Genomic DNA, 24695 nt, shown 5'->3' on the forward strand with positions numbered 1-24695 from the left:
ATCATAAAAAAATTGAAAAATCTTTTACTGCATCACCTATGTTTCAGTTGTCCAAAATATACATTTATACAGTTTTAAGTGTAGCTTAAATATCCAAATATTTTTGTGTATTTGTAGAAATGTTCTTGACCGTTTTTACGGTTGATTTGATTAGGTTGATTATGGTTGTCCCTCCATGCAATTTTTTCAGGTCCTGACCCTTTTTCCAGTTTTTCATGATTTACTGAATAAAGATTAAGGATGAAAATTAATAAAAGATAAAAAAAATTCACTCACAAATTCTACCCGCTGAAATAATTTAGAGCTAATTTAGAAAATGTATAGTTGTACATTTTTTATTAATTTTAGTTTCATAATAAATTTTACCTTATGTATCTTGTTTTTTCAAGACAATGGGAATCCTGGATCTTCAAATAAAAAAAACAAAATTGACTAGTTGTGTATTTGCTTGTTTTGAATCATTTTAAGTCATCTCAAGGCCCCATTGGAAGTTTGCTGAGGCCCCTAGTGGGCTCCGGCTCCCTGGTTGAGAACCACTGAACTAGAGGAATGATTTTCATTCACAATTTTAAATGTATTGTTTAGTATTTAGGATTTGTTGGAAAAACTTCAGCAGATTTTGGATATGAATGTTACTATTGTTGTTACAGTGTTAGAGTTTCATTGTCATGTTTCTGGCTCATTTCTTGATGTTCTTTCAGAGTAAAACGCACAGAGCATACAGCTCTCAAAGCCCTATGAGAGCAACTGTTTGTGCACAAGTCAGATCTCCTTAGTGCCTTTCAAGAGATTGAAAAGGAGAACACAGGTATACACAACTATCTGGCATGAAATGCATATTTTAATACAGTACTGCAGTATTCTGCTACCTAGTGATATGATGATATCACTACCACTTCTTAACTAAATAGCTAAAGAATATAAACAGAATTCTGCTTTCACCGCAGTGAAAAATACATCACAGAGCAGACAGACAGATTCAGCATTATGATTGATCAGCCAATCAAACTCCTGGTGAAGGGTCAATTGATTGCACAGTGATTTCCCTGTTGATGACAATTCCTGCCGAGAACAGACAAAATGTAGTTGGATGGCTTTGAATAGCACACTCCCATGGCCTGTGTTTCCGTTTCTCTCAGGTCTCATCACTTTTGAGGATTTCCGTCAGACGTTGAAACTGCTCAGTGCCTATCTGAAAATGGAGATCTCTGATGAGGTAATCAACGAGCTGGTTATCAGCACCGACACAAATATGGTTGCATTGACATTGATGAGTTTATGGAGGCTTTCCGGCTGGTGGACAAAAGCAGACTCGAGAGAGGTAAAAGTCTACTAAAGCTCAAGCAGGACAGTCAGAGCCTTCCTCGGGAGACAGAAACCCCACAGACTGCCGACTCTACAGCTCCACAGATTTCACAATGTGTAACCTCACAGACTGCTGATTCGCCAGCTTCAAATACTGCAGATTCTGCATGCTCACAGACCGCAAATCCTCCAGCTTCACACACTGAAGACTGTCCAGCTTCACAGACTGAAGATCTCTGCCACATTTCTGTTGTTGTTCCACCACAATAACCGTTAACTGTTGTAAAATTACTCTGTTATAAACTATAGCCTTCCCTTGGTATATAACCCTGCCTCCAGATTAACCTTTTTAGACTTTAATCTTCCTCTCTTAACCAAATATACTTCAGGTTTAGAATACACCTAGATCAGGGATGGGCAACTGTATACACAGTGTATTTTAGTACGGCCCGCTGGATCATATTAGACTCGGATCGGATGATCAATTTTAAAACATTTGAAAAGCAAGTCAAGTAAAGATTGCTTTCAGTTTATGATGTTAATATTATCTCCAACCAGGAGAGGTCGCTACAGCTTCCAGCCCTCCAAAAACTGACCATGAAAACTATTTTCCAGTGAAGATGGTAAACAGATTATCTTTTTTTTTTTTACCAATTTCAAGGGGATACCCATATGTTTGGATTGTTTGGAAATTTGTATTTTTATTTAATTACCATCACACCACTGCTCACAAACATCGGGGACGCCAGAGTTGCACTTGCCTCAAATTTCAAAGGTAAAATTCATAGTCAACAAAAGCATTTTTCCCAAATGCTTGACAGAAATTTTTGCGCTGAAATATGTTCTTATTAGGGTTTCCGCGAGTCCTTAAAACGTATTCAGTTAAATTGTATTTAATGCCATGAAAACTCTTAAATGGCACAAAAAGTCAAAATTATAAGAGATCTTTGGGGACGGAAAGACAAGAATTGCTATATGGATTAATATGACGATTAAACTTCAAAAGGCTACGATTTCACTGAATAAACTTGAGCGCTGCACGTCAGCTTTGTGTACTGCGGTTACCGGGAAACCACTATATTTCTGCAGCTCCGAAAGTGAAACCTGCTGGCAGAGAACGAATTTGCTTTTTCAATAATGTGTCATTTCGCCAACACTTCGTGGCCTATGCATATTAACTTGCTTGATTTACGTTAGATACACGCATTTACGCGTTACCCCATAAACACAATCAAGCCTAAAAAAAAAAACAGTGAACCACCCCTTTAAATCTGGCTTGTAATACCCATATGTTTGGATTGTTTGGAAATCTGTATTTTTATTTAATCACCATCACACCACTGCTCACAAACATCGGGGACGCCAGAGTTGCACTTGCCTCAAATTTCAAAGGTAAAATTCATAGTCAACAAAAGCATTTTTCCCAAATGCTTGACAGAAATTTTTGCGCTGAAATATGTTCTTATTAGGGTTTCCGCGAGTCCTTAAAACGTATTCAGTTAAATTGTATTTAATGCCATGAAAACTCTTAAATGGCACAAAAAGTCAAAATTATAAGAGATCTTTGGGGACGGAAAGACAAGAATTGCTATATGGATTAATATGACGATTAAACTTCAAAAGGCTACGATTTCACTGAATAAACTTGAGCGCTGCACGTCAGCTTTGTGTACTGCGGTTACCGGGAAACCACTATATTTCTGCAGCTCCGAAAGTGAAACCTGCTGGCAGAGAACGAATTTGCTTTTTCAATAATGTGTCATTTCGCCAACACTTCGTGGCCTATGCATATTAACTTGCTTGATTTACGTTAGATACACGCATTTACGCGTTACCCCATAAACACAATCAAGCCTAAAAAAAAAAACAGTGAACCACCCCTTTAAATCTGGCTTGTAGACACCCTGATTAAGTTCTTGAATTTGAGTGTATTGGACCTGGAAAGTCCTTGAAAGGTCCTTGAATTTGAAGTTAACCAAGGTGTGAGAACCCTGCTATATGTTATTTAATATAATAATTAATTGAAAATAATTGTTTAAATTAATATAATAATTGATACTTTTGACTCATCCCTTTTCTTAAAAATTGTTTAAAGGCTGAAATGTGAAGTGCAGATCTTAAAAGGGTCTTTAAAGGTCTTAAATTTGATTTGAAAAATCTTGCCGATACCAGGTTATTTTATGGTAGGCTACCATTCGGAAATTGGAATAACCTTTTTTTTTTTGGAATAAGCCCTTTTTAACTGTCCTCTTAGGTTGTTTTGAGAATGTTATGTAGGCCACTAATAAAAAAACACCTCTGTACATTTGTTTTCCTTAGCATAACTGCACAAGTTTTGTAGTTAATAAAATCTTTAAAAACAAATTACATTAGTTATACTTTTCCTTCAATAAAAAGGAAATTGAGTAAGACCGTGTAAAAGGTGTGTGGATGTGGATTAGTAATCTGGCCCCTTGGTATAAAGGACAAAAAATGCTAGCCCTCGTCACTATCAAAGTTGCCCATCCCTGACCTGGATGTTCTGTGATCAATGTTCTCCATGCTTCGTTACTATACTACATTGTATTGCAAGCTGCTGATATTTCAAGGATTTATGCATTTGTTTTTATCTCCCTGAAAACAAGTTTAAGATAAAGAGGCTTCTAGTAGGCTATTTGCCTTCATTGCCTGTGAGAAATGTATTAACATATTCTGTATCAAAGTATCTTGATAGTACTCAATGACATACTATTGTAACATAGACTGAATGTTGGACATAATGTATTTGATGTCTGTGTAAATGTGCAAGTATGCAAGTAAATAGGTAGACAGAGTTTGAAAACTTTTTTCTGCAACTTGTGTGTTTTAAGAGCTATTTTTTAATAAGAGGCATGTTGGCGTCGAGCTCTGTAATCTGATGCTGTAAGCAAATAAAAGGCATTGTCCTAGAAAACAGACTGAGGCTTTCCTTTCTACCCACAATGTTGACTGAAGGAGAGGGCTTTTTAATTAAAAGTAACATAGGTTAGAGGGAGTATATTCGCCGTTTTTATTGATTACATGATTACATAGTATTCACACAATAGCAATTCATTATTCATAATTTATTTAATCTCCCTAATTTAGGGTTCGTAAGGCCATGAAAAACCTGGAAAAATCATGTAATTTTAAAGCGGAAATTTCCAGGCCTGGAAAAGTTTTGGAAAAATCATGGAAATTTATTTCACAAATCTCTGGCTCTGCCTAATCTGGCCAGTGTTGCATCGTCACAAAATGGTATAATTTACACATATTTTTAAGTCTTTTTAAACCATTCGGTAGCCGCGCGCTCCTGTTTTCTTTGTCCTCAAGTCACACCAAAAGCGCACGCATACATAAAGCCACCCAGAGAACACCTCGCGAGTACCAAATTGAGTCATTTTTCGCAGCTTATTGCGCTTAAGTGGCCAAATACACACAAAATTGTCAAAATGCTCGTGCTGGCGAGTATCCTTGTAAACATAGTCGGTGAATGTAAGCAACTGTTGAGAAAGAAACCGTTGTGTATCAGTACATTGGATCTATGCAGTCGGTCTTAAAGGGACAGCAGCCTATTAAAGCTATGCCATCTGTCATTAATGTTAATCAAACTACAAAAGACAAAAAAACTTGACTAAATAACTTTCGTAACTTTACTTTTAAGGATTAAACTGTTTTTAATTTACAGTTTATTTAATTTATGCAGGCTATATTTCTGTAGGCTAGCATTAACCGTTATTAATTTTAGTTGACATAGGCTATGCTATGATAAATTTGAGCATAGATTTTTATTCTTATGTATACTTGTAAAATAATGGAACATCATGGGTATGGGTAATGGGTCATGAATATTGTCTCAGAAGTCATGGAAAAGTCATAGAAACGTATTGGTAAAAATGTGAACCCTTATAATTATTTTTTTATCTGTTAAATGTTCCTAATAAATAAATCAGAATACACACACACACACACACACACACACTGGGAAACCTTGATTTAATGTTTATTGCAGTTCAAATTGACTCTCAGATGAAGTATTTAGCGATATTTCCTCAAAGATTATGATTATTATTAACTGCGATTCACCGCTAGGAGGCGGTGCGCTGATGTGTCTGTGTAAAGACCGTGGTTTCAGACGAGTTTAGAGCCATAACGCGGTCTGCTTGTTCGCTCTTGGTTCTGTTGTTAACATGAAGAGGGACTGTGTGTGTGTGGGTGGAAGACAAGGCATGGACAAGTACAGCCATCAAACAACGCTAGTCTTCACATGTCTGCTGTGAGTCACTGCATATCACGAAAAGCTCGTTTTTTTTCGTCAGGTTTCGTCAGACCTCCCACTCTACACCTCACTTTCTTATCAGAGGTTATCACCAAAGTAGTTGTTTCAACACTTTCTGTAGTTGTGGCCAAATGGGTTGGTTGTCTTAACGGCCAAGACCTTTTTACATCTAGGTTATTCGACTGACGCAGGACTGTTGCTTCATTTCCTCTGATATTAAAGGGGTCATATGATGTTGCTAAAAAGAACATTATTTTGTGTATTTGGTGTAATGAAATGTGTTTATGCGGTTTAAAGTTAAAAAAACACATTATTTTCCACATACTGTACATTATTGTTTCTCCTCTATGTGCTTTCTGAAACGCGTTGATTTTTACAAAGCTCATCGTTCTGAAAAGCGAGGTGTGCTGTGATTGGCCAGCTATCCAGTGCGTTGTGATTGGCCGAATACCTCAAGCTTGTGATGGAAATGTTACTCCCCTCACATACTGTTGATGGCGTGTCCCGGCCAGAGCGACGAGCCAAAAACATTAAAACCCATTACAAACGAGGCATTTGTTGCATCCAGTGGAGACATAATTACTGATTATAATGACTTCTACTGTCTTTTTACGCGTTGCATTGCATCGCGCCGTGTAAACATAAAACTCTGTCTGCATTTGTGATCGGAGAAATGACAAACAACAAGTGCTACTCTACACTGCTCAAAACTCGCGTTTGAATCGTCTGTGGCAAATCCTTTAAATGAAAACGTACTTACAGACTGTGAGTCAGAACTGCCGGCATTTTAGTCTAACGTTACTCTCCCAGGATCAGTAAACAGTCCTCCATAAAATGTGCTGCACACATCTGGATATTTGGGTTAAACTGTTCTGGAACAGTGTTGTAAATACAACTTAACCACTGATTTCTAGTCGTGGCCTCTTTTGGAAGGCCAAACAAAGTAGTTTCGCTTTCACAACGAAACACACAGCGGCCTAGCGTGAGGGGAAGCCCCGGCTTAGCGTGCCGGGATATAGTGACCTGAGGCCGGGCTAGAGTGAGCTGAGGCCAGGCTAGTGTGAGCTGAGGCGGCGGGGTCTAGAACGGCGCACCTGGCGGATGCGACGAATTAGCGGCAACCATGTGACGACCCCGGGCTGGACTCCGCTTCGTCCACGGTGAAAGTTGATGTATTCCCTCAGCGACCAGCACAGATCAGCTCCAGGCATGACGAAGTGGATATCGTCCTCTTTTGGAAGACCAAACAAAGTAGTTTTGCTTCCACAAAAAAGCACCCAGCGCCTTCACGACATGGCAGCAGCAACAATACTACAGTGAGAATAAAAGTTACGCCTTCTTTCTTTGCGTGAACATTTGGGTGGTGTTATGCAAATCTTCCCACACAGTGACGAAGATATGTGGGGGCGTGTTAGAACGAGCCGTTTTAGGTAGGTGTGGCTGACTCTTAACTTTTATAAAGAACATCTCTTTGGATTTGAGACTTTAGTCTTTGCAACTTTACAGATCTTCTTTATGCACCAAGAGCTTGTAACACTTCAAAGAGAAAGGAAAACTTTCAACATCATATGACCCCTTTAAAGACCTTGAATAGGCCATCAGATCTCACAAGTGACAAAACGATCAAGTCCTTCAACTGGGGTTCAGTGAAACGTCACAATTCAAGTCATTAACAACAAATGAATTCTTCAGCTTTAGACAGGTAAGTCCATTAAAGAGGTCAACCAAAAATGAATATTAATAATTATTGCCATTATTTACTCACCACAGTTTCATTCCAAACCCTATAACGTTAATAGTAGAGGCTTTTGTAGACTTGGAAAATAGTACTCAAGTCATGGACTACTTTTTTTTGGAGTGGGGTTCTGTCTGTGGAGAAGATACACTAAACTAAGATTTTTATATATTTATGGATTGATAATTTTTCACCAAGACAATACTACAGAAGATTTCTTTTTAAAATAAATGCTGTTTTTTTTAACTTTGTATTCATAAAATAATCATTTAAAAAAATGAAAGACTTCGTAAAAATATTTAGCAGTTTTGAACATTGATAATTTTTTATTTATTTTTTGAGCAGCAATTAGAATGATTTCTGAAGAAACATGTGATTCATAATGCCTGTAGAAAATATATGTAGTATATGGAAATATATATATATATATATAAAGTAATATTTTTACAGTATTACTATTTTTATTTTGATCAAATAAATGCAGCCTTGATATTTTGAAAATATTTTATATAAAATGTAAAAAAAAAAAAAAAAATCCAACTTTTTTTATATTCATCGAGTCCCTCTGTAAATGCATCAAACAGGAAAGCAGACATGACAAAAGAATTAGCAAGAATTGTAACATTTTTTTATTTTTTGCAAATAACACTAAAAATGTTTACAAAAGCATTGTAGAAAGATTTGTGCAGTGTAAATTATCAAAACTAAAAATGAATATTACTTTAAATGAATTTGCACCTAACATGACATAAGGATTGTCATTCTCAGCAGCAAAAAACACAATGCATCTCAGGAGGACTTGGTGAAGTGTTCAGTGTTTTTAAAACCACCCTCAAAGTTGTTGTGAGGCTTTTACCAGCCCTGAAATGAAGGCAGAGGGGGGAACTAAAACAACAAAAAACAACTGCTACACTGCTTAAACATGTTGCTACTAAATCAAGTGAAATAAACAAGGATGATATGGCACTAAAAGCTCATCCCTGAAGGAGGGCATCATTCATCTAAGAAAAAAAAGGTTAGATTGCAATTGGAAATTTCCCTTGTACCTGACATGGCACTATGGCAATCCTCCTAAGTGGAACTCAAAGACACTCAGCCTTCCCTTTGTTATTCCAGTTGGACAAACAGTGTGTTGACAGCTTGAGAGAGTTGTATAACAGGAGATCATTACACACAATAGGCTCACACCCCACAGATACAACACAAGCCTTTCTCCATCAAAGTTAACAGTTTTTACAACCACATACACTGTTCCATCTCCAATTTAGGACAATATTCACTTGGTTCTACTTCATAAGTCTGAAGGGGGAAAAAATTTAAATTAAGAAAACTGTGCTTGATGACCCTACTTGTAATATTACAAAATAATTACAAAATACAGAAATGAACAAGACCAAAGAAAAGACCTTACAAATTCAGATAATGTACATACCATTGAACATATGAATACATAAATATTTGTCTGTCTGATTACAAAACATTTTTACTTTATTATAAAATTTGCTTTTTACATATTGTTGTATTGCTGTGTCAATACATAATACTGAGAGTTTCTTTGCACGCTGTAGCAACACTTTACATCTTAAGTTCTTTGCTGTATCACATTATAAACTCACATAGTATGCTCTGGAAAATATTTAGTGACTTTTTCAATTGTTTATTTTCTTTATTTGCCCTTGTAGACAATGAAGTTCTAATGCTCTTGTAAATGGGAAATCGATGGCACTACAGCTATCTGTGTGGAAAGTAAACAAACCAGTTATCTACCAAACCAATGTAATCTTTGGTCAAGCATATAGGGGCAAAAGTCACCATTAGGAATCTGGAAACTCTTTAGAAATGGCTCAGGTTCATAGATCTTTCATACTCAAGTCACATGTTACATCTTACCACAATATTCCAGCGGGGTCTTTGACAGACGGAGCTGAACAAAGACCATATTTAGGTAATTTATATACTATTTGCGCTGACAACAAAACTCAAAGAGCCACTGTAATGGACTGGTAGTTAATTAAACTAAAGCTTGAATTACTTTACCTCAAATTTTTTTTCTTCACATACAGCTGCATAAGACACGCAAGTACACAGCTTTTCCAGTTTAAACCTTGCACTAAATCTTCAAGATAAGCTAATTCCATGGCACAGGCAAATATGCAACAATGTGCACTGCAATCCACGAAAACCGTGGTCGCAATAAGTAACAGATGGTTTACATCAAGTAAAAGTAACAAACGCCAATCATTCCAGCAAGCGTCACCAAAATGGGAATGATTTACAGATACATACGACTTTCAAATAACCGAGTGTAACTGCACACACTGGTTATGGCAACTTCAGACAGATAACCAGAAAGATTCATTTGGACAAACAGAGATGCATGCGACGACTCATCTTCTTTAGTGATATTTTGTAAAGTGTGCAGCTATCACATCCTGTTCAAGTTGATTTAAAATATGGCCTCGATTCATATTTTAGCAATAGCGAAGGCTTCGCAAAAGCAAAACGAAAATAAATCTCAACAGACACAAGCAGTGATTCAAGTGCTAGAGTCTCTTTCGCCCACTGAGGGTAAATATAAACCGAACGTGCACAGAAAAAATGTGTTTTTAACTTCACCGATAACCCCTCAAAAACCTGTTGACCTTTAACCCCTTCCGCTCTGATTAGACTGTGGATTCAGCGGACTGTAGTTGTGCCCTCGAGATTACAGAACAGACGTGTTTTGCTGTGAAAAGGGAGGGATGTAGTTCTAAGTCCGCCACTGATTCGCTGATATTTGTCTGACATTTCGACTAGTTCCACCGTCTACCTGCCACATCTATGCAGTAGAATCACACTGTATTCGTAAGTAGTTGTAAGGCAGAAAAATTCAAGTCTCACTTCTAAGTGTTCTACATGTGTTACGAAATGCTAAAAGCTAGTATGATTTCTGTAATACAATGCTTTAAAGGAGTCGGTCTGATCTCTTTTAACAGCCAGCATTACTGAAATGTTTCTGGCATCAGAATAAATGTGACTCGGATACTGTGAAATGGAGCGAACCGCTGAAGTCACTAGTTTCCACTTTGTCGTCACACTGCATCGTGCAAATCGGTGGACGGTGACCCACCAGAGCAGTTCACCACAGTGTGACAAAAACATGCAAGCATTGACATGCCTGCAGAAATACACACACATATAATTACACACACACACACACACATACTGGTATGTACAATCTCTCACACACACATGTTCTGGATAAGACCCAGTTTTTTGTTAGCATATTAGATCTTTTAGCTCTCTAATACTCTTAGAGGAGGTAAACCGATATCTGTTCATTATCAAAGGGTTTGACGTAGGAAGAGCTGTGTTAGTTCAAGGCCTGCCTGTGTAGACCTGTAGACAGTAGTGTGGGAAGAGATCTGAAACACTTTAAAAAGCACAGGCTGTGGACTCTTCACGCTCTCTCATGCTGAAAGGGTTTATGACCCTTCAGGAACTATGGACTCTGTGAGCATGCAATGCATATATGTATTTTCAAAAGGCAAGATAGTGTATTTTAGGCCTCTCAGGACTAGGCAACAGAAGCCTCTGGAAACCCAGAAGACGGTTGTTCGAAACTGAAGTGGGTGCTTTGAGCTTACATACGTTTTGATTGAAGATATGGCAGTTTGAAAGGCCATGCTCAAGGAAACAGAAGTCACGAGTCAAATAAGTGACCCTTGGCAAACGGTGGTGAGCGTGCGGGGTCTGGCCCCCGAAGACGAATCGCACAGTGAAAACTAACATATAAAAAGGGTGAGGAGGATAGACGTGATGTCCTCAGGTGAGACTCCACCAGTCTTCTTCATCAACACTTTTGCGCCTCTACTGGTGACATGGCGATATAAGATCCGTTCCTCAAAGGCTGGTTGTTGCGGTTCTCTGGCGAATCCTCTGTTTGGTTGCTCACTTGGGTATAAGCCGTTTCGTCTTTCGCCGTCTGTACAGAACATGCAGGACCATTAGCGTGTGCATTGGTAAAAACATGTAGATGTCAACATGAAACCACGTACCACTATGGACTATGTAGCTAAACATCTACTCTAATGCGGTGAAAGACTGCAGACGTACATTACAATCACCATGCAGGAAAAGCAATGAACATGACTTCCAGAAATAGAAGTTATTTCAAAACAACAAACAAGGTATTCATATGAAAACTTTTAACTTAAATGGTCACTCATAATGCTCAAAATGACCAAATACAACGATACAACAAGCAAATTTGAACAAAATGAAAGCCAAATGTGTGTAAAAGGGAAAATGAAGACTTACAGCAAAAGAATGAAAAGCTTCAGTAAAATCAATACGTTTTACTTCATTCTGAATTGGAACAAAAAAAAGGGGAGGAAAAACGTTACTGGAAATGAAAACATAACAGCATTATGCATCATTGGCAGATCTCAAGTGATAAATTCTTTAAAAGGAACTTTTGAACATTAGTATATAAATGTGCAAAACAAATGTTTTCCCACTGAACCATAACAATGGTTGACCAACCCAACTGATAATTACTGTTTTATTGCAAAGAAAAACTGTGTAACAAAAGAACACATTTCATAAAGGAATACATTCACTAGAGCACATGCATTCCCTCTTGCAGGTGCATGCATGGGTATTAAAGCAAGGGTTAGTGCCGTCAATGTGAGTGACGCATTTAATTGACTTTAGTCTAGGGTGTGTAAGGTTTGATGGGATATTAAAGGCTTTTCCATACTGGCATTTCAAGAGAATATTAACTGTTACTCCATTAATATTGTTCCACGGAAAGGTATTGTTGACCTACAAATAGGGTTGGGTATCGTTTGAATTTGATCGATTCCGATTCTTATCGATTCCAATAAGATAAAAAATCCAATCCCCACGACCTTTTCATAAATAAAATATAGATTAATCAATTAAATATATTCAGTCAAGATCAGTGAATGATTTTCTTTTGTTCTTTGATTAACATTAATGACAGGCAGCGTGTTTATTAGGCTGTTGTCTCTTTAACACCGAACGCATGCAGATCTAAAAATACTGTACATGTGTGTTTTCTTTCTCATCTGTTTACGTTCACGTAAGAAAACAAAAACGGCAGTGTTTATGATGATATACTGACATAGTTTTCTGCATATTGGTCGACAAATATGAAAGAAGTCAGTTTTGGCCCGGAACAACCTTTTCTACAGTGGAAATACACAGAACGGTTCGAAAACGGACACAAACCGGGAACCCGCACCGCGATCTCTGTTCTCTGTGCTCGCGCTTGCACTTCATGTGCGCTGCACGCAAACAAGTTATTTCCGTTCCTGCACTTAAATAATTTTGAATCACATTAAAATGCGCACGCAGGAACCGTTAAGCAGAATCGAAATGCACTCGTCTTATCGAATACCCGGTTCTTGGAAATTTGGAACCGGTTCTAAAATGGAACCGGTTTTCGATACCCAACCCTACCTAAATGACATATGTGACCCTGGAGCACAAAACCAGTCATAAGGGTAAATTTTTCCAAATTGAGATTTATACAGCATCTGAAAGCTGTTTGATTAACATTAATGACAGGCAGCGTGTTTATTAGGCTGTTGTCTCTTTAACACCGAACGCATGCAGATCTAAAAATACTGTACATGTGTGTTTTCTTTCTCATCTGTTTACGTTCACGTAAGAAAACAAAAACGGCAGTGTTTATGATGATATACTGACATAGTTTTCTGCATATTGGTCGACAAATATGAAAGAAGTCAGTTTTGGCCCGGAACAACCTTTTCTACAGTGGAAATACACAGAACGGTTCGAAAACGGACACAAACCGGGAACCCGCACCGCGATCTCTGTTCTCTGTGCTCGCGCTTGCACTTCATGTGCGCTGCACGCAAACAAGTTATTTCCGTTCCTGCACTTAAATAATTTTGAATCACATTAAAATGCGCACGCAGGAACCGTTAAGCAGAATCGAAATGCACTCGTCTTATCGAATACCCGGTTCTTGGAAATTTGGAACCGGTTCTAAAATGGAACCGGTTTTCGATACCCAACCCTACCTAAATGACATATGTGACCCTGGAGCACAAAACCAGTCATAAGGGTAAATTTTTCCAAATTGAGATTTATACAGCATCTGAAAGCTGAATAAATAAGCTTTCCATTGATGTATGGTTTGTTAGGATAGGACAATATTTGGCAGAGATACAACTATTTGAAAATCTGGAATCTGAGGATAAAAAAAAAATCCAAATACTGAGAAAATCACCTTTAAAGTGGTCCAAATGAAGTCCTTAGCAATGCATATTACTAATCAAAAATTAAGCTTTAATATATTTACAGTAGGAAATTTACAAAATATCTTCATGGAACATGATCTTTACTTAATATCCTAATGATTTTTGGCATAAAAGAAAAATCAATAATTTTGACCCGTACAATGTTTTTTTTGGCTATTGCTACAAATATACCCCAGCGACTTAAGACTGGTTTTGTGGTCCAGGGTCATATTTCTACTCTTAATTAGGCAATATATAAGCTCGTAAATTTTTTACCTTTCTCTGGCGGTTCCTGCAGACGAGGAAGATCAGGACCACAAATAAAATGGCCCCCAGTCCCACAATAATGACTGGGAAGTTGGAAACCACCGTTACAATCAGCAGAAGCGTCCTCATCTGGGCTGCAGACTCATCGTCGATAGTTGCAGTCTGAAAATTCAGCATAAAACAAATGACCTTTTTGAACAGAAAAATTTATATTCTGAAGGAAGCAAGGATTACATGAAAGCTCACCTCGTTGACATACATGATGGGGAAAATTGTCTCATTCAGGAATTTTGTTTTGCTGAAAAGGAAAAAAATGTCTCATTAGCCTTTTTTTTCATTCCAGAATATTCTTTAATAGGTAATTTTACTCACGGAAAGCCAGGGACTCTCTTCAGTATGACATTGAGCTGAGCTCTCTTACAGGCACGAATGGGAACCCCTGTGGTCTGCAGAAGAGAGGAAAAGGGCCAATTTACTATTAAAAGTCAACCAATGTTCACCACATTACACAGAGTCTTTGATCTGTTCCACCCGAAACAACATGTGGATCAGTCCATCAAATGGCAACTTAATGAGTACATTTTCCATCACGACATGCTACAGAAACAATCGCTGGGATTCTAGGTAGAGTTAGGTAGGTGAGGTTTCACATTCACTTGTGGTTACCAGAGTGAATCACCTTATTTTTTCCTGTTATGGTAAGTACGGGTGTATACAACTTTCAGATTATAAACCACAAGAGCCCTAACAGGTCAGTGCTGTCACAGTAAAACAGTAAAAATCACAAAACTTCTGCACTGCTTACCGGGTTGATGTCGAGATACGTTTCATGTTCTTCCACATTTGGATTCATTCCATCAATGGCACTGATGTACCTCTCATCGGCTTGGTAAAAATGAGGGAATGACACAACAATGGGTGCACCTGTATAGTGAAGGGGGAATAAAATCAGGAAACAAGCTTTAGTTGCTGTTCCTTTATTCAGATTAGTTAACACTCACGTGTAGAGCACCCATCTAGGAAAGCTCTATGAATATGAAATAATTGTTTACAACCTGTTTATCAGCTATTGCATTTATAATGACTGGTCATAAAGATAATAAAGAAGATAATTAAAAGTTATGTCAAGCCTCAGTTTTTTTTATGCTTGTCCAACCAGGCCAGTAGTTCAGATTTTTACCTAGCCATGCCACAAAAAACATAGGTGCCTAACATAACTCCACAACTGCTATACATTCATATACTTAAAAATGATGGCATATGATGGCATATTTTCTATTTAAATATATTTTAAAATGTATAAATTATTCCCTATTCCTTACATTTTTTTTATTATCAATGTTGAAAACGGCGCTTGATATTTTTGCAGAAACAGTGATTCATTTTGTTCCAGGATTCTTTGATGAATAGAAAGTTTAAAAGAACAACATTTAATTAATATAGAAATCTTTTGTAACATTGTAATAATTTAATGTGTCCTTGCTGAATAAAAGTATTAATTTCTATAAAAAGAAATCTTACTGACCCCAAACTTTTGAATGGTAAAGTATATATATATTTCTCCAAATGCAAATGCTTATGGTTGTAAGTTATAAAGACATGTAAATGATCAACAAATGCAAAGAAAGTAAAAACGCATCACTGGAGCAGGTGACTGCAAATTTGCAGTTTTTAAGATTTTACTTCTTATGTTTCTTGACATTTTCCATTTTCTGAAATTATGCCCATGAGGCATTTCCTGGGAATTTTTGTTGTTTTATGCACATTAACAGAATTAAACTTCCTCTTTTTTAAGCACATACTCAATAACAAGACAGCCAGTACCTGAACACCCACCAAGAACACAAAATACTACTACTAGGTGCTTAGACTATCGTTAGATAACAAAATATGTAACATATCACTGATTTATATCCTGTATCCCATTCCTTAATAACACTCTAAATATAACCATTAATGAACTGTCATGAACCCTTCTAGGAATGATGACTAATCAAACTATGTGCAAAATTCGACAGCTGTTTCCTATCATGAGCCCTCACATGATAAAAGTGAGAGTTTACTTTCGTTCAATAATAATAAAAGCCTACTAGTTTATGGCGGAAACAATAGAGGCTGAGAGAGTAATCTGTCTGAGGACACCTTCAGCAAATCAAGTGCTTGAGTCATAAAATTGCACTAAAAGTTATTCATTAAGCGCTGAACTCTGATTTCCCTTTCATAGTCTACGAGTGAGCAAACAATAGCAGACTGATTTAACTTGAACTCGGGTTACGAGGCCACCTATAAGTAATGGGGAAACCCTAAAATTCAATACTAAATGCACATGCTTGATTTGCTTTGGTTAAATGTCAGTCTGCACCAGTTATTCAGGGCACCAAAACCTTTAGCACACTTAGATTGCTTTACCTTGTTAAACAAATTGCCTTAAGAAGTTACCCTATTTTCCCCATGTAATTCAAGGAAATTGCTTTTTCTGAAAACATCCCACATCTTTCCCACTGTAAAAACCTGCTCCAACAAACACGATGGCCCTGAAGCCAAGGTGCGGTGTGACCCAGAACAGGCTTACCTTGCCGACAGACGCTGACTTTGAGGACACCTTTTCCTAGACAATCCCCAGCAGGCACGCAGAAGCCAGCGTTATTGGGGTTCTCATCTGGAGGAGCCAGCACATCTGAAGGCGGGGCGAAGCGGAAGGCAGGGATGCCCTTCACCTCTGTGTCAGCCACGTAACCCAAATGAATGGATCTGCATGTAATAAAGAACGTAAGTAACCATGTACAAGTAACCAAGTACCTTGTAAGTGTTAAAACATGTTGCTTACCGGCACAGATCAGCAGCAAAGATGTAGAGGAGCTCTTTCCTGGACAGGAAGGTGTGGAAGACACTGCCATCCGTACCATTGATCATGTTGCTCTGGTTAGACGACCACCAGTTCATCTGACTGTTAATGAGAAAATGAATAGATAAGACCATTGTTTCTGCCACAGGTTATAATGGAAAAGTAAGGTTTATGTATTTTTCTCCATAATTCTAATCCAAAAATATACACTACATGTCAAAAGTTTAAAACAACTGAATTTTCTAGGTTTTTCAAAGAAGTCTCTCGTTTATTTGATTAATACAGTAAAAACAATAATATTGTAAAATATACAATTTAAAATGACTGTTTTAAAAGAAAAAAAGAAAAGAAATGAATACTTATGTTCAGCAAGGACGCATTAAATTGACTAAAAGTGACTCTTGGAAGATTTAACATGGTGATGGATATGACAATGTTAATGTATTTGGTCTTGGCAGAACAGATCTGCAACGCTGCTGCTGAATTGCTGCTGCTGTTGGTTATTGCTGCTGCTGCAAGCACGTACAGGAACTTGCTACTGCCAATGCATATGGCGATACGGTGCCATGAGTATTTAAGACATACTGCTGCTGCACAAATAGCATATAAAATAACCCGTAGCAGATCTATACAGGTGGAGCTGGGGAAAGTGGAGGGTTTCAGAGAAACTCAGAAAGCGCGCTGCAGGAATCTCTAGTGAATGCTAGCCAGCCATATAAATGCAAGGCAGTAAGCTCATTGGCTGCATATGTAGCATGAACCAATCAGCTTGTGCCAAGTCATTTAACTCTGAATATCATCAGTTACATTAACAACTCGTCAGCCTGTGCCATCTAAAGTTTCATGACTGAACTATATATTTATAATGGTTTATATTTATAAGAGATTTCTGTTTAAAATAAATGCTGTTCTATTGAATTTTCTATTCAACAAAGAATCCTGAAAAATGCATCATGATTTCCAGCAAAAAAAAATTAAAAGCGCCATTATTCCAAACTTTTGACCCATTGTGTATATCTGCCAAAGTGATTTGAAGTTGTATTTATTGGGAAATGGGTCAATTTAAATCAGGATATGGGGTAACTGAGAAGCACAGGAGCTTTTTTTCTAAGACTTTATACTATTGACTTGTCTAGCATCTAATGCAGGCATGCTGTTTAACCCAATTTCCTAAGAATCCTCACTATGTCAGTAAGGCAATGCAGATTACGCAAGCATTGAGGTACCTGATGCCATTCCACGTGTCAATCTTGCCGTAGTCCATGTAGTTCTTCTCTCCAGTGTGGAAGACAAATTCACCCTCATGGGTTCCATTTTTCTGTAGTCAGTACATAAACTGTATTTAATATAATGTTACATCTATTAGCAGAAAATAGTCACACAAGTCACATAAGGGTAAAGATGACTAGAAGTCATCAGAGAGTAGGAAAGTATGTTGTTTGACGGCCATGATATGATTACAGAGTTAAAGACTAAATGTTTTATTAATGTAAAACAATTACTTGCTGGTTCGAGGGACTGACATTATACCTACTATTGCACAAACTGCAGATATTTAATATCTGTCCTAAATCTAATACATATATAATCCCTAAAGAAAGTCTAAAACCCATTAGAGTAAACCAGGCCACTGTGTCAAGCCTGTCAACATCTGCAGTCTATGACAGACAGGGTCATGATAACGTAATTTGCCTATCCTGTTCTGATCGTATATGTGCTTTAGAGGTTGCATGTGCAACTTTGTGTTGGTTGCACAAATATATGACCCATTTAGACCACATTTTATCTCCATTTAGACTGACTAAAGCACTGAATATGACAAAACTGCAGATTCTCACATTGTACATAAGGCCGAAATGCTCATCCACTTCTGGTCTCATGGTGTGGAGTTTGGACAGCAGTGGATCTTTAAAACCCCACAGGACCTCATGTACTGCACGATTCATAAACACCTCGATGCCCATGGATCCCATCCACATAGACACAAAAGACCTCAGAAAGAAGGAGTAGGAGTTTAACTCGTTCATCACAGCCTGAAATAAGAGAGAAAGTATTCAGAGCAAATTCTTCGCATTTGGATCAAAGATAATCAGTTAAACAAGTGTTAGGGGCAGACTAAATTTAAAGGCAAAATGATTCAGTGCCAATAACAGAACCCTTCTTACAATGAATGGAATGTTAACCGTTGTCACACGGTCAACCTCAGGATCTCCCACTGACATGTCGCGGAGAAACACAAAGCTTTTGGGATTTGTGGCAAAGATTTTCGTCCCATTCTCTAGGAAAGTGACATTTTCCCTTGGTCGATATTCCCTGATAACAGAAAGAAGCACTTTATTTAAATTTACAATCAAAATTGGCAACTGTCTCTTATGCTCACCAAGCCTGCATATATTTGATCAAAAATACAGTAAAACAGTAATACTGTAAAATTCTACAATTTAAAATAACACTTTACTATTTTATTATATATTAAAATGTCATTCATTTCTCTGATGGCAAAGTTGAATTTTCAGCAGCCATTACTCCAGTCTTTAGTGTTACATGATCCTTCAGAAATCATGCTCATATACTGAATTGGTGCTCAACAAACATTTCTTATTATCATCAATGCAGAAAAGAGTTTTGCTGCTTAATATTTTTGTGGACACAATGAAAGTTTGTATCCAGGATTCGTTCATAGAAAGTTCAATAAACAGCATTTATTTGAAATAGGAATCTTTTCTATCATTACTCATGTCTTTACTGTCACTTTTTATTTATTTTTTTATTTATTCATTTGGTAGACACTTTTATCCAAAGCAACTTACAGTTGAGGAATACAACAAGCGATTTATCACAAGATGCCAATAAACATGAGAAGTGCCTGTTATACAAGGTTTCACTCATCGTTCAAAATAGTAAAAACTTAAAGCTAGGACAGGAGGATGATAAGAGAACAGAAAAAGTGAAGGCATAGAATTTTTTATTATTATTATTACGAGGAGGCAGTTAGATGCTCACGGAAGAATTTTTTTTTTTAATGCATCCTTGTGGAATATTTCTTTTTAAAAAACACTAAGTTTGCATTTTTACAAATATTTGACATTTAGTTTGAAGTGGGTAGGTAAACGTTTCCTGTTTTCTACTAAAAGAATGAGTCATTTCTAGAATTGTGTGCCAAACTTGTTGTCCCTGACAACAGACAGTATCGTTTAGAAAACGAAACACTTCAGGCGGCCCAGAATCTTGAAAATGAACATGAATATCTGAAGATTGAGTATATTTAAAGACTGGTAAATCACCTGTAGGTATATGGTCCTATTTGAGTGACTTTGGGCTTTTCCTTCCCAGCCAAAAACTCATCTGGATTGGTAACATTGAAGAAGAAATACTGCATGTAAACAGGTGGTGGTGGATTTATCCAGCCGTCCAATACTCTACTGTTCTCAGCCAGTGTGATCTCCTGTGAATGAAACAGTCAGAGTCAGCGGTCAAGAGAGAACACTAAAAGACCAGAAAATGCTGTCTGTTTAAAAGAGGTTAAACTCAATGTTTAAGCTGAGTTTCAATATAATTTAGGGAAGAACGAACACAAAAGCTGAATGCTGATTGACGTAAAAGTTTCAGGTGAAGTGTCAATGACCTGCTATGATAGAAATACTACAGACATGAAGTAAAGCGAGCGCTGGGATGAGGAGGAAAAAAAGAAAAAAAAAAGGGAAAGACCTCAGCAGACAGTGGAGCTGATTCAGTTACAGAAGAGGAAGAAAAACATCAACATCAGCCATCCACGACACACGAGAGCAACACAAACACATTTCTCTGCTATTTGAATTTTCCATCAGAAAGTAGGTTCAGCAGTCCCACTTCTCACTTCTCGAGTGTCGTGATCTGAACTCAGAAGGAGGAACAAGGTTTATTTTGAAATGACAAACTACCTTCAGAACCACGTCATTCATCATGACTACGTGACAGCACAAAATTGTGTAGTAATAGACAAAACGAGTCTCCAAAGGGTGACTCGTGACAAACTCGTAACAACCAGACGGTTTATCAGCAGAATGCAGATAATGCTATCTGGCATCAAAAGCCATGACTTCAGCAGTGTAGCAGAGCAGCCGCTCCAAAACAACAAACATCACGGCCCCCTTCACTGGACCTTCAGCGTCTGAAAGGTCCTTTCAGGAAAGTGATTTGCTAGAATCACTGGACAGATGGTTAAAGAAGTGCCTTACGTTGAAAAAAATCAATCATTCTAACATATGATCTGTGTCATGATCTGCAAATCACCAATCGATTCATGACAAATGGCACATTAATTTATTATGACCCAGAGAATAACATAAAGGTGTCTTTGTTCAAACAGGTCATATCATTTAAGAGTACACCTGTCTTTTGAACAGAGTTTTTTCCCCTCCACATGTAAGCTCTGAATGGGATCTCTGTCATTAGGAGTAACCCTGTGCTTTTCCACAAAGTAAAGTACCGGTAAAGAAAATCTGCAGCTATTCAACTTGTTCAATCATGTGTAGTGAAATCAGACTAAAGCTTTTCTTTAAAGTAAGATTATGTTGCGTCACAACCTGACTCTCTTTTCTAATCTCTCATGGTTTCTCAGGAGGTTTGTCAGGGCATATTTTCTTTAATCCATATTAAATTTAACAGTTGTTAATTACACCTGGTTAAAAATTAAGGATTTTGTTCTTAAAAGAAGCAATGCATTTTAGCTTATAGACAACAGTTAAAGTTTAATTGGCTAAAACCACCAGACCACACCTTAACAAGTACTCATACGCTAAATTGGGGTCGGTAAGATTTTTTAATGTTTAAGTCTCTAATGCTCTTCAAAGCCGCATTTATTTAATCAAAAGGGCTATACAGTAATATTGTGAAATAATATTATATTTTAAAAACTGTGATGTGATGACAAAACTACATTTTCAGCAGCCATTCAGTCTTCAGTGTCACATGATCCTTCAGAAATCATTCTAATATGCTGATTTGCTGCAGATTATCTATGAAAACCGTTGTGCTGCTTAATATTTTTGTGGAAATCAAAAATATTCTTCTTTGATGAATAGAAAGTTTGATTGAAAAAGATTTTTTTTTGTCATAATGTAAAATAAATCTTACTGACCTCAAACTTTTGAATGGTAGTGTACATGATTACATTCTTTACAGATTTTCTTACAACTATTCTATGGAATCCATTTTGAATATTACTATGAATTTTTTTTTTTTTTTAAATGATTACAGAAAACAAACTACTGCATCAACCTTCAGACACAACTGCTGTGCTCAGCAACCTTGAGAAGACAGATCTTTGAAGGTCACAAGGACATCAAACTAGTTAAAATGTTCAAAGCCTTGATCCAGCAACTACAGCCAAGGTAAGAAAAACAATACATGTTTGTATTTAGACAGTGAGATCATTTGTCCTTTACGTGGAAGTAGTCAACATTACAAAAGCAGATACCAGATCCAGTCTTCTGCTTATGTTGGTAGCAGCAACTGGAAATGTTTTTTTGTGTTGCTTTACATAACAGAGCATGTGAATTTTAATTTTAACCTGAGCTAAAAGGAAGTTTTACCTGTCAACACAGATGAAACGCTCTTTAGAAAAACTACATACTGCTTCACATGTAGAAACTCCTGAAACATGCCACCCACTCCACGCCCTACTCAAACACACACACACACACACACACACACACACACACACACCACCTGAGGGCTTGAAAAAAAGTTGTTTTGTCTAGAGAACTTAAGCCTAACGGCTCAATGGGAGATATTTGAGTGCCAGACATGACTTGCTGAATATGAAAGGTGAAACAGTTTATCATGAAGGTCAGTTATAAGGCTTTGAATTAACTTGACAAACACCCAGCCATGAACTCCAGGTTAAGGGAATCCATTGAACACTGAATACTACACTTGGTTAAAAATACGGAGGTCAGATTTCCAAGTATTTTTCCAAGGAGAACCGACAGAGACCCTCCCCCACAGCCACACATACAGCACACCTCCCCCTGCCATTAACATGCTAACATAACCTTCCCCGTTACATTAAAGAAGAGGGATTCACTCCGGTATTTTGCAACGGAAAGCATTTCATTCATAGACACACAGACAGCACCACTGCTGAGGTGGATGAGAGAGAGAGAGAGAGAGAGAGAGAGAGAGAGAGAGAAAAAGGTATTTTCCGCAATATGATAGGCTTCGTGGTCAGCCCACTTTAATCAGGGTTACTAACAAACCCACATTTACATCACGGTAATTTAATATCATGTTTTGACCACCTACACGCTAAAGTGGGGGCATTAAACGGCCAAAAGACAGGTTTTGAGTGTACATAACATGAAATTGTGTAGTCTGGCTCTCACCGCGAGGAAGAACGTGCACTTGTCAAGAGACTGATATGCCATTATTCTGCTTGTTTGTTGCATGATTTCGCAATGCTTACATCAAGTGATATTAGCAACTCCGCGTGATGCTCAACACAGAAGCCTCGTGCAGGACAGCAGCAGCAGCAGCCCTGGGTCGCTTTAAAAGCCGGTTTATAACGGAACACGGGGTTTTCGTGGAATTAAACACTTTATAAAAGACTTACCTTTTTTATCCGTTCTTGAATCATTGTTTGGAAGACTTGAGCCACCAGAAGGGCGATTCCCACAATAAGCAAATGAGCGCACAGTATTCCGGTGGCGTAAATGGCACACGATCTTCTAGTCATTTTTTGTTGTTGATGTTTTAAACTGGCTGATTTGTAGGAGGAAAAAATAACACTACTATTCTTTCTATCTATCTCTCTGTATTTCCTCTTGTTCCGAACTTCTACTCGGATAGTCTCGAAGCCAGAATCGCTCCCCCCGTCTGTCTGTCTGTCTGTCTGTCTGTCTGTCTGTCTGTCTGTCTGTCCGTCTGTCTGTCTTTGGGAAGTCGGCGCACAGACCCCAGTGATGTGCGATTAGCGGGAGTGTTTCTCGGATGCTGAGTTAAGACACTATCGGCTCTAAACGCAGAGGATCGGAGGTCTTGTCCTCCTCCCTCACTGGATTCAAATAAGCCAGTCAAGCAAGAGAAACAGTTTTTGGACCTAGGGGCGTGTTAAACCTCCCTCTGCGCTGAGGTCACAATTTAAAGGGGGTTTCAAAAGGGATTTATGTGTGTGCATAAATATATATATATGCAGCTTAGCAACCTTCAGGCCAAGAAAAAGACAAATAAGTGTTATACTAACAGCAAACCTGCAGAACGGCAGATATAATTCATGTTTCGTTGTAAAACTGTACAACTCCGTATCTAGCCTAATCCCAAACACTCTAGCAGTGTATCAGTGTATTAGTATAGTACATAAAGTGTTTCATTTGGATATATGTGCAGTTAAAATATACAAACTTGTCTAACAAACAATAAAACTGCGCTGACGAAGCCACTGGAACAGACGTTACAACTCAGCGGGGCGTTTTTGTGTTTTTAAAGGACAGCCGCGAGACCGTTAGGTCTTAATTTGCGTTCCGCTATCTACTGTCGTGTCTCCTTAAATCACTGGTGCATGCACATGAATAATGGGCGGCTCGCAGGGTAAGCAGCGACGGTCGCGTTCCGTTTGTCCGAGGAGCTCGCGATTCTATTGGATGACGTCTTCCCGGACCACCGTCCTAAGACCACCCCCGGACGAACGTGATTGGCCGAGGGCTCAGAAGTGTGATGCCGAATTTGATCGACTGATTTCGGGGCGGAGTTTATTTAAAGGGAGCACGCTGGAAATCTGATGTCGGTCGCATCCACTACCACAGAAAATAAAGCTCTGTGTAAGAATTGTGAAGCTGTTTGGCACTATGATGATTAGTTATGATTTTTTTTTTTTATAAACCTGTTAATATTTTACCTATAGGCCCCTAAATCCTAACCCCAAAGGCTAGTTTGGCCATATTTAATATGCATTTACATATTTTTTTCTTGTTGATTTTATGTTACAAAGTCAAATAGACCTATTTGGATATTTCTTAT

The 24695-nt window shown here is 37.8% G+C and overlaps 1 protein-coding gene across 3 annotated transcripts; it reads right to left on the reverse strand.

Moving 5' to 3' along the window:
* Nucleotides 1–8229: 8229 nt before the first annotated feature.
* LOC107567147 (lysosome membrane protein 2-like) lies at nt 8230–23743 on the reverse strand. 3 transcript variants are annotated; one of them, XM_016252775.1, is made up of 14 exons: nt 23614–23743; nt 23293–23569; nt 19985–20145; nt 18866–19013; nt 18539–18733; nt 17927–18018; nt 16683–16802; nt 16428–16606; nt 14661–14779; nt 14228–14301; nt 14102–14153; nt 13865–14017; nt 11616–11663; nt 8230–11280 (listed from the first exon to the last, which is right to left on the reverse strand). In XM_016252775.1, the coding sequence occupies exons 2-14, from the start codon at nt 23413–23415 to the stop codon at nt 11149–11151; spliced, it is 1596 nt and encodes a 531-aa protein (XP_016108261.1). In that variant the 5' UTR covers nt 23416–23569; nt 23614–23743; the 3' UTR covers nt 8230–11148. The 3 variants fall into 3 exon arrangements, with proteins under 3 accessions (XP_016108261.1, XP_016108260.1, XP_016108262.1); XM_016252774.1 differs by having other exon boundaries at nt 23293–23557; nt 23602–23743; XM_016252776.1 differs by having other exon boundaries at nt 23293–23575; nt 23616–23671.
* Nucleotides 23744–24695: the final 952 nt, after the last annotated feature.

This window comes from Sinocyclocheilus grahami, unplaced genomic scaffold, assembly GCF_001515645.1.
Source record: "Sinocyclocheilus grahami isolate Dianchi unplaced genomic scaffold, SAMN03320097.WGS_v1.1 scaffold1130.1, whole genome shotgun sequence".
NCBI classification, from domain to species: Eukaryota; Metazoa; Chordata; class Actinopteri; order Cypriniformes; family Cyprinidae; genus Sinocyclocheilus; species Sinocyclocheilus grahami.

Excerpts from the sequence above, each read along its gene's own strand:
- LOC107567147 (XM_016252775.1), bottom strand. The coding sequence starts at position 23,415 with ATGACTAGAAGATCGTGTGCCATTTACGCCACCGGAATACTGTGCGCT. Across the intron at positions 16,803-17,926 it reads GACACGTGGAATGGCATCAG|TCAGATGAACTGGTGGTCGT; the intron begins GTACCTCAATGC and ends TCTCATTAACAG. Across the intron at positions 14,302-14,660 it reads CGTATCTCGACATCAACCCG|ACCACAGGGGTTCCCATTCG; the intron begins GTAAGCAGTGCA and ends TCTCTTCTGCAG.